This window comes from Nelusetta ayraudi, unplaced genomic scaffold, assembly GCF_046127955.1.
Source record: "Nelusetta ayraudi isolate G7.1 ecotype Tasmania unplaced genomic scaffold, CSIRO-AGI_Nayr_v1 ptg000135l, whole genome shotgun sequence".
NCBI classification, from domain to species: Eukaryota; Metazoa; Chordata; class Actinopteri; order Tetraodontiformes; family Monacanthidae; genus Nelusetta; species Nelusetta ayraudi.
Window position 1 is genome coordinate 16,817,501 of NW_027466185.1, and position 9,575 is coordinate 16,827,075.

Consider the following 9,575-nt stretch of genomic DNA (forward strand, 5'->3'; position numbering starts at 1 on the left):
AATTTAAAACACATTTATTAAAGGTAGTTATAGGCTCAAGCAAGGAACTCAGATTGCCAAAGCGTGTCTTTGCTGTATATGATTGACATGTATAAATGTCATGCAGATGACATGACTGGCCGGCAAATGGCCGTGACGACCTGGACGACTCAGAAGCCTCCACAGACATGCGGTTGTTGGCGACTACATCACCTTCCCTGACTGTCACTCCCACCTGCTAATAACATTGTGCTGGACACCAACATCGTAAAGGCTATCTAATTGATGCATGCCATCCTTTCACATAGTGCATGTGAGGCACAAGTGTCAACTGGTGTGGGTGTGTCTGAATGGTCCATTAAAGAATATAAACGATCTGCACTCTCAGTGAACCTTCATGAATAAGTCTGAGCTCAAGTGAATTTCTACTTTACAACAGAGAAATGCTAATTTCTTGAAAACGTACCACTAGCTTTGAACGCTTGAAAAAGCAATGTGGGTATTTATATTACTGTGCTATTGGTGCAGAGAGGGCACGGCAAATATATATCTATCTGACAAAGTTTATGGTCTGAATTGTGCAGCTTTAATTAAACCAGAGTTCATTTTTTTCTACATTCCTCAAAGTCAAAAAAGAAAGAAAGAAGCTTCAGCCTGTCTTTGGGGTTGCCTTTCCTTTTGCACACTTGAGAAGACATATTACATCTTGGTCCGTCACAAAGCAGTTTGCAAGATGAATTCTTGCCAGTCACTGAACAGCTTTGGAGACAAACAAACAAAACTGTCTCAGACGCTGGATCATCTGATGAATTCAAAATAAGCTCGGTACTTCCTGTTGATGCAGATGATGCATGAAATAATTGAGTTCCAGGTGGAGCAATCAAGCCAAATTAGTAAACACGTTTCGTTTGATGAATGATCAGAAACAGGAAGAGCACTGCTCTGTGTTTCTTTGCCTCACCTGGGCTTCATTGTCTTTGAGCAGCCGTTTGGTGCGCGCTCCGCTGGGGTCATCCGTCACGTTGAGAATCACTACGCTCTTTTTCTCCCAGCCAATGAAGGAACCATCCGTCATTCCCTCCACCATGGCCAGGAAGTCCTCGTAGCCATGGTGACGTGTGGTCACCACGGAGAAGGCGGTCCAGTCGTACTCTTCCAGCACCTCAAATATGACCTCGAGCTGCAGCGAGGTGGAGCAGGTGAACTGGAGGTAGATGGAGCCGCTTTCCTAAACATGAACACAAGTCACAGGGAGCAGGGTATGAATTCATTTGACTGCACAGAGGTCAGTCGGGAAAACGACTGTCTTCATACAGTGAGAAGAGACTGGCCACTGTGCTGCAGTGAATCATGGTGTTTTAACAGCAAGCCGATCTCTGTGGTGGCAGTATGAATTATGTACCCTGTCCCTCAATCATCTCAGATGAGGTATGAGCCAAAATGAACACTATTTATTTTCCATCAATCATTCTTTTCATATTAATATTATAGAGCCTTGCTTTCATTAACCGGGTTAGTTTTATTTGTGTGAGGTTGAAATACCAAATTTGAAATCTGCAAATATTCACAGAGCCTGTAACAGTTTAGTTACTGGTATCAGAAACTGGCACTAGATCAGTACTCGAAGTTTGAGGCTCTTTTTTGGATATTGACCATGAATGAACCATTTTACTAGAATTGGATAGACTTTTCTATGTGGGGGGATCCAGATCTTCCCATTCCTGGCCAAACCTGGCGCCTGGATTGATCAGAATCCAAGTCTAAATACATCTTACAAAGCTTCAGCTCAAATTGTTTCCAGTTTCTAATGGGGTCGTGACATGACCTGAATATTGACCTTTCACCTCTGGCGGTAATGAGGGATTGAAAATAGTTTGGCTGATCATTTCGCCTGATCACCCAGAGGGTATAACAGCATTGCAGATGAATTCTAAATAAAGGAAACTAATTCACCAATCCTGTTTACAATGAAATGATCATGAACTGAAAAGATATTATATTAAAAGATACATCCAACTACTCAACTGGTGCATTTTTAATATGATAGAATATCTTTCTTTTTCAATTAAAATATTAAACCTTTTTTTATCAAAAGAAAATTCCCTTCAGGAAATCAATTTAATCGCAATTAATCCAAGTTAATTTTCCACGGGGTTAGTGATTGCACTGTGCTGCCTGGGAAATAGCTGTACGAGGCCCTCTGGCCATATTACGAAGGCCAAATAAAAAGACTTCTGATGATCTTCCCAACTATAAGATACATCTAACTAGTCTAGGATTGATGTATATTTTGTTTCTGGGTGTGTAATGGTGATCAAAGGAGCAGACAGTGCAACATTCCACCCATAATGAAAACAAATTGTCCTCCTTCAACAGACATGCAATAACACTCACACTTGAGTTAAAGATGATTAAAGAGATGGATTCAATAGTTGAGGTAACTTTATTGAAATGCTCTTCCCTCTACAGGAAGTCATCAACTCGTCAGCCTGGTGATGGCTCGGAGCTGCTGGTCTCCCAGTGATTAAACTGGGGTGTTCTTCTCACAGTGGGAGACAATGCTCGCTCTCTGCCTCGAAAGCTTTTCTCCCTGCCTAGTGGTTGAATTTCTGCAGTTGATTTTGAAAGAATAACTCTAAAATGAATAAGACGCAAAGTCAGTCTGTCCGCTGTCAGTGGGGAAAGTCCTCGGCGTGTGAACGAGACTTTCACTGCTACTAAAAAGAACCGATGCTCGTCTTGCAGGAGCTCCATTAACTTCAGATGGACAAGATGTTCACTTGTCGAAAGAGGGCTTTACGGCTGACGCTACGAGTTAATATGTCACTGTGCTTTTTTTTTTTTCAGAATTCAACATGTTTGAGTAGCTGGGAGACAGCGAGAGGATGTGTTTAGGAAAATTGAAAGGAGACTTCTGGGAGTATTCTGCTGCTTCCCCCCAGAGAAAGGTTTTGCCTTGGGTTGCACTGCAATGAGCAGGTTTAACTGTCAAATCGGCATCAGTCTAAAATATCATGTAAAACATCTCGGCTTTCCCCCGTCCTCTAAAATACAAAACACAATATAGAAAGAATAACAGAATGGTTCAGCAGCCCTGTTGCCATTCAAGCCATCAGCAGCAACAGATGAATGAATGACACAACGTCCCAAGTTACAGATTTAGAAACTGTTGTTAATGTGAGCTTGATTGATTCTCTGTCATCTATCGAGCATCCCAAAGTGTTCCAAAGGCAATCAGGGGCTGATTGGAGTTTTGTTATTAAGGTATTTCACAGATGGAGAGTTAATGTGGATTAAACCCCAATGGACAACCCCCTCCCTCTCCCCCATAATGTTAGTTACCAGTTAACTACCAGCTATCTTGAATCAGTTGACCTTGTGTTTCTACATAATTGAATGAATCACATTGTCACTTTAAATATATATATACATATATATATATATATATATATATATATATATATATATATATATATATATATATATATATATATATATATATATATATTAAAGTATTCATAGTTTCCCATTGACTGGCCTTAGCAAGTGAGAGGTTCACAGGGTATGTTGTCGTGTGGGCTGTGTCTTTCTCATTATTATTTTCTCTCCAAAAGACTTAATTGTCCTCCACATGTTTTCAGTTTTAAATATAAATACCTTCTGGGAAGAAAAAGAATAATAAACAAGAGGAAAAGACTGTACATGCTGCAGTCTGACTTGCACTCTGGCACAGACTTTATCTCTTGAAAAATGGAGCAGAAAACATTTTTCCAAGCATTAGTATTTAGATGTGCTCACAGTGAATTTAGTTGTTTTAACCAGGAACATGACACTACAATATATTTCCCTTAGTTGCTATCAAGTTACCTCTTGAGGGACAAGTGCAGATGCTGAACATTTCAAGTTTATCATTTTCAATTTGAATAGATTAAAGTTAATATCCATGGACGATTTCAAAACATAAAGATTTTGAGACCATAATGAGCATCATGGCTGCTCTGCTAATAGCTGCTGATGGCTTGATCTATTGTCCTTAATGCTTTTGGTAACACTGGTAAACGTTAATTCGCCGACTGCTAAGGGGAAAACAACCACCATTAAAGGTGACGCAGTTTATTTGCAATCAAGGGACCAAGGGCGTTTGAAACAAAACTCTTGTTTTGCTCCTTTCCAAAAATACTCGTCAATTTAGATAAAATTCAAATGTGCTTATTCCAATTAACAAAATGTTCCTCTGTTGTTTGATCTAAATTACACAGTTGTGATATTCACGCAGTACACTCCAAAGCAGTCTTGCGCACCCTCTACTCAGAATAGTGAATTCATTTTGATGCTGATGGGCTTAGCGGCAGTGACAGAACTGGAGCAATACAGAAAAAAAGGAGCAAAAAAAAACCAAAACAGGATGTAATTTCGCTTTTCCATAACTGCTCCTTGATGAGGCCACAGCCACGCGTCTTCTGAAATGCTTAATTACAAAACACCATCTTCTGTTCTCCAAAACGCTCAGTAACACTGATTGTTGTGCATCACAGCCGCAACATGTTTGTCACACTCAGAGAGAAGAGGCGCATTCTCGCGCAGGGGTGATGTGTTGAGAAAGGAACCTCACTGCTGGGCTGTGCCAGTTCTCACTCGCAGAACCTAACGCAGTGGAAAAACGGAGACAATAGAGGTAGAGAGAGAAAAAAAAAACAAGTGCTTGTGTTCTACCCGCTGTTGCATTCGCCGTGAGCTCACTCCAGCATGCAACACACTTGTAATCACATCTTCCATATCCGCAATAGACTCATCTGACCTACTTTTACACACCGTTCACATATTTCAACTTATTATTCTAATCAACTATGCTGACCTGATACAACCTACCGAAATAATACAACTACAATGACTAGTGTTGTGAGGAACGCTGCCCTAAATAACATGAAAACATGTAAATATAGTCAAATGTTTGCAGCCTAAAGATCACATGTGGTTGCAAAAGAGCCTCTGTGAATGTCTGGGAATTCCACTTCTTAGTCGTGGAGTTTATATGCTTGTCGCGCAGCACTGATGCCTTATTTGCAGGAAGGTCAGAAGCTCAATCTCAAAAGCTTTGAAATGCTCAGTGTACAATATCTTGCGTGTTGATGCACCCTGCTTCTCAATGCGGTACTGCGTTTCCCACATGACAAGTACACATTGATAAGGTTGGTTAATGTGTCCCAGTAGGGGATTTGTCACAAGTTCCTCAAATAATTGTCATGAGAAACACCTTCCCTGACTTCACTAATCCCACAATCATCCGAGGGTTATTTGTCAAAAAAAAAATCTACAGAAAAGCTGCTGAGAGGAAGCAGAGGTGGAAAAAAAAGTTTTGATACTCCTAATGCATTTTTTATGTGCTGTAGTGTGCAAAGAATCAGTCTTAAGTCTCCAAGTGTTGTTTCCATTGGTGTGGAGCGCATAAAATCTCATTCCGCAAGATTTTTCTCTTTGATTACCTGTAAAAAATATTCCGTCTCCTCCTCCGTCCAATCATAACTCGCCATTTTCACCTGAAGTGAACCTGGTCACGTGACCCCGTACGTCACATCCGCTGACGTGTGAAAAGTGTTTCCATGCCACTTTTGCGACACACCTTTTTTGTGGATACGTCTGAAAAACCACCTCATGAGAGTGCCAAAACCTTTTAGTGATATGTGAGATGCTTTTCCAAGTTTAGCTGTTTCCGTGACCAGATTTTTATTGCCATATTTAGGTTTCGCTCAATTCTAGGGGTCATGGAAACACAGCGAGACAGAATACACTTTGGGGACGTTAACACGGGGGCTAAACTAACTCAACCTCCTCACTGACGGGATGTATTTAGTCAGCCTAAACTGTGCGTCTGTGCACTGTGGCTGAATCCAGAGTGTCTGGCGAAGAAAGAACATTAAAAGCTTAAGACACCAAAGGCCGCTGTTGTCAGGCTTCTTTCTCTGAGGTGACAGTTTGCTGCACAACAATGCCCAACCGAAAGTGACAATAATGAGACACGACAGTGATCCCATGCCAGACGGATCAGTGGAGGTTAAGAGGTAATTCCTCAGTCACCACCGCTTAGTTTATCCTTGAAGCCACCCGCCACCAGTTCTTCTGCTCCCCACAGCACTAAGTGGAAACCAAATGATCCACCATAAAACCCTAAACGCCAATTGTTACCTGCGGCTCTCGTCCCAGGCTGGCGCCTCCTCCCACAGCCACCACTGGGACCCCCGTCTGGGCAGAGACAAACTCCAGCATGGGAGCCAGGGGGGCCCGGTTCGGCGGTGGCGGCCTCTCCTCCTCGAAAACCAAACCCTGAAGACAGAAGAAGCAGGTCCAAAGAAAGAACAGAAGAAAGAACATCAGCCTTGTTCAAATTATGACGCCTCTTTCCAGACTGTTGTTCATCAAAACTGAGGTTTACTGCAGGTTTTGTTTTGCTCGATGAATGTGAATAATTGAATAATTGAAGAAGTGACAGGGAGACAAGAACACTGTGCGCAACCCAACACTGTTCATGATCATAATTCTGACGACTCATTATCCAGTGCCAATTTATTCCCTCACTATCCGCTGAGAAATGGTTTGACTTCTGGAGCATGTTTCCAAATACTGTTTGAGGTTTTACATAAAATAGCAACACAGCTGAAGCCTTTTAAAAGTAGGAGAACTTGTGCTGCGCTCTGATTGAGGATCGATAACCAGAGAGATAAAATCAGAGTCAAGTCCCTGCGGTGGACTGGCATCTTGTCAGGTGGACTCCATGTGTGTGTGTGTGTGTGTGTGTGTTTGTTGTAGCCGTGCAGCTTAAGCTGCTTTACACCACAGAAACAACAGATAAGCCCCTGGCTTATGGGAAACCTCAGCACCGACATGGGCTTACCAAGAGGCGGGCAGGACGGAAACATGACGGAAACAACAATAGCACCGCCATGGTGCGACTGAATGATTTGGTGAGCAGACAAGATCTTTTTGAATGCGGAAAAATAGTAGACAAATGCTCGACCGCCTCCAGCTGCCATTACGATCTGTAATGGAGCAACAGTGATGCGAGGTCGCCAGCGACTTCATGCTTGTTTTCCCGTTGCCATTTAAGGGAGGCACGCTGAAGACGAGCGTTGCTGACACTTCCAGTCTCACAGGAAAATGTTTGATATGCAAATGGACATCGAGAAGATCATGGAAAAACAGTGGCGGCGCTTTCAAAGAGTCAGTGTGACGCGTGACCCCGGATGAGGCCGGGGCAGCCACTGAGCAGCCATAACCAGGTTAGATCAGAATGAGATACTTATGAAGCAACGTACGTCTCATTTGAAGGGTAAATGAATGAATCGATGAATATGAATGAGAAGATAAGAGTCACGTGTTCTCCTACATCTGCCTGCGCAAGTAGCTCACCGAGTTGATGGGATCTGCTGTCGTCCACGTGTGTTGGACTATGAATGAAGGACTGAATGAGTGAATGGTGAAGACACAGCTCAATGACAGGGGGCGCGAATGATGGCGTGAAAGGCTGAATGAAGACAAGATGACAAGAATGGCAATGGCAACACAGACAATGTTCACACCAAAGAACCTTTTAGGTTCAGGTACAGGTTACGTGAATATATATATATACCATCACTATATATTAACATAATTGCAATCATGTGTTTCTGATTTGGTATGCTTTGTATTTGATGTGCATCACTCTGGCAAGCAGCTAAGGCCTGGGCTGCTTTTGATCTGATCAAAGTCCATGTAAACACCATCGGATGGCTTCATAATGTTGGGGAGGTTTGATGCGCATGTCTGCCACGTACGACGTGCCACGTCGAAAATGGCTGCGTGTTTGTTTCTTTGTGCTTTTCTTTTGAAAGGGCAACACCAGAGAAACGTTCTTCTTTGAAATATAAGCAGGAAGAAACACAGCGAGCCGGATTAGTCCAGCTAACAACTCTATCTGAAATGCTGACGGGCGTCCATGCTGGGTGCACGATCACCATGGCCTGTTTGCTCAATCTAAAACAATTCAATCAATCACAACATAGGGCCCATTTATACGACCAGTTAAACGTTTGGACACACCCTCTGATGCAGTTGTTTTCTATTTATCTTTACTACTTTCTACATTGTAGACTAGATGCATACCGAACACATCAAATACCTAAACAAGATGTATGAAATCACATTGCAAAAATGAAATGTAACATATAAAACAGGTTGCTTTATTTCAAGTTTTTTTTTTGTTCACTACATACACCGTGCGTGTTCATTGAGAGTTTTGATGCCTTCAGTGAGAATCTACAATCTAAATTGTCATGAAAATGAAAGAAAACCCATTAACTGAGAAGGTGCGTCCACACTTTTGACTGATAGTTTAAACAGCCTTTTTTTGTCTTTTTTTGACAGCTTATTTCATGTCAGAAAATCTATTTTAAAAATTCCAACATGCCTCTGAATGTCACTGAATGGTTGAGGTCCAGAATACATGAATGAAATGCGAATGGAATATAAAGCCGGTAGGACTGTGAGAGCTGCATACTTCAGACCAGATTAGTGGAGCCCAGAGTTGAAAGTCAACATGGTGAAGCAGCATTGAGCTGCGGTGCTGCTCACTAATGGAAGAAGCTGCCAACAGGAGTGAAGTCAGTGTGAATGTGTTGAAATCCAGGTTAAAGACTCTACTACTAAAGTGCTTTTATTCATCTTATTATATTTTATATCATCTTTGTATTTCTAGTCTCCTTTATTACTGCTCTATTAATGCATTTTAATATATCCTATTGCCCTGCACTTTGTCTTTGAAGACTCTGTGTCCTTTGTTGTTTTTTAATGCTTTTGAAATCATGTGAAGCACATTGAGTTGCCTTGTCTATGAAATATGCTATATCAATAAAGCTGCCCTGCTTTTCTTTGCCTCTGTCATTTTCCCTGTGAGACAATTGAAGCCTGTCTTCCTTTGACCCAAAGTGTCTTGTCTTCGCCAGGTCACGGGGGTTTAACTTAATTATGCAACGTGCACGTGTCCCATACCTGCAGTGGCGTGGTGGCGAGTAGCTCGCACAGGTGGAGCAGCAGACTCCCGGGGCTGCTCTCGTTCACCGCCAGGTAGATGACGTTGGCCTGGCCGGACGGCGTCATCACCGTCTCCCCAACCAGCGCAGCGAGTGACCAAGCCGCCGAGGGAGCGGCGGAGAGGGAAGCCATCCCAGCCACTCCTTCCAGCACCGGCGAGTCCATCACTCCCTTTCCTCCACCTCCTCCTCCTCCTCCTCCTGCTGCTGCCGCCGCTCCTCCTCCTCCTCCACCCCCTCCCCCACCTCCTCCTGGACCGTTTCCCAGGCCGGGGCCCGACTCACCGACCCCCGCGCCTCCCACCATGGCCGTCTCCGGGAGTAGGGAGGAACCCGAGTGGACCACAGCGATGTTGACGCCACCCGAGTCCCTCTCTCTCTCCCGGGGCCGGAGCAGCAGGGGGGGCGAGGGGCGTGCGGGCCCCGTGCAGGCCAGGACAGCCAATAGCAGTGAGAGGGCAGGCCTTGGGGCCACCATGGGGTAAAGGGAGAGCCAATGGCAGCTGTCGGATGGGGGGTTTCGGCAGGTGAGGC

At 43.5% G+C, this 9,575-nt stretch overlaps 1 protein-coding gene across 2 annotated transcripts in view; it reads right to left on the reverse strand.

The window, feature by feature from the left end:
* The window catches only part of grin2da (glutamate receptor, ionotropic, N-methyl D-aspartate 2D, a), a 110,444-nt gene extending 101,213 nt beyond the window's left edge, over window positions 1–9,231 (reverse strand). Inside the window, exons 1-4 of one of the 2 annotated variants that reach the window (XM_076051533.1) lie at window positions 9,001–9,231; window positions 7,361–7,498; window positions 6,163–6,300; window positions 941–1,207 (exon numbers count right to left, since the gene is read on the reverse strand). In XM_076051533.1, the coding sequence (XP_075907648.1) occupies window positions 941–1,207; window positions 6,163–6,300; window positions 7,361–7,498; window positions 9,001–9,207 (750 nt within the window). In that variant the 5' untranslated portion in view covers window positions 9,208–9,231. The remainder of the gene's footprint in view (window positions 1–940; window positions 1,208–6,162; window positions 6,301–7,360; window positions 7,499–9,000) is intronic. The other variant, XM_076051532.1, reaches the window with a different exon arrangement.
* Window positions 9,232–9,575: the final 344 nt, after the last annotated feature.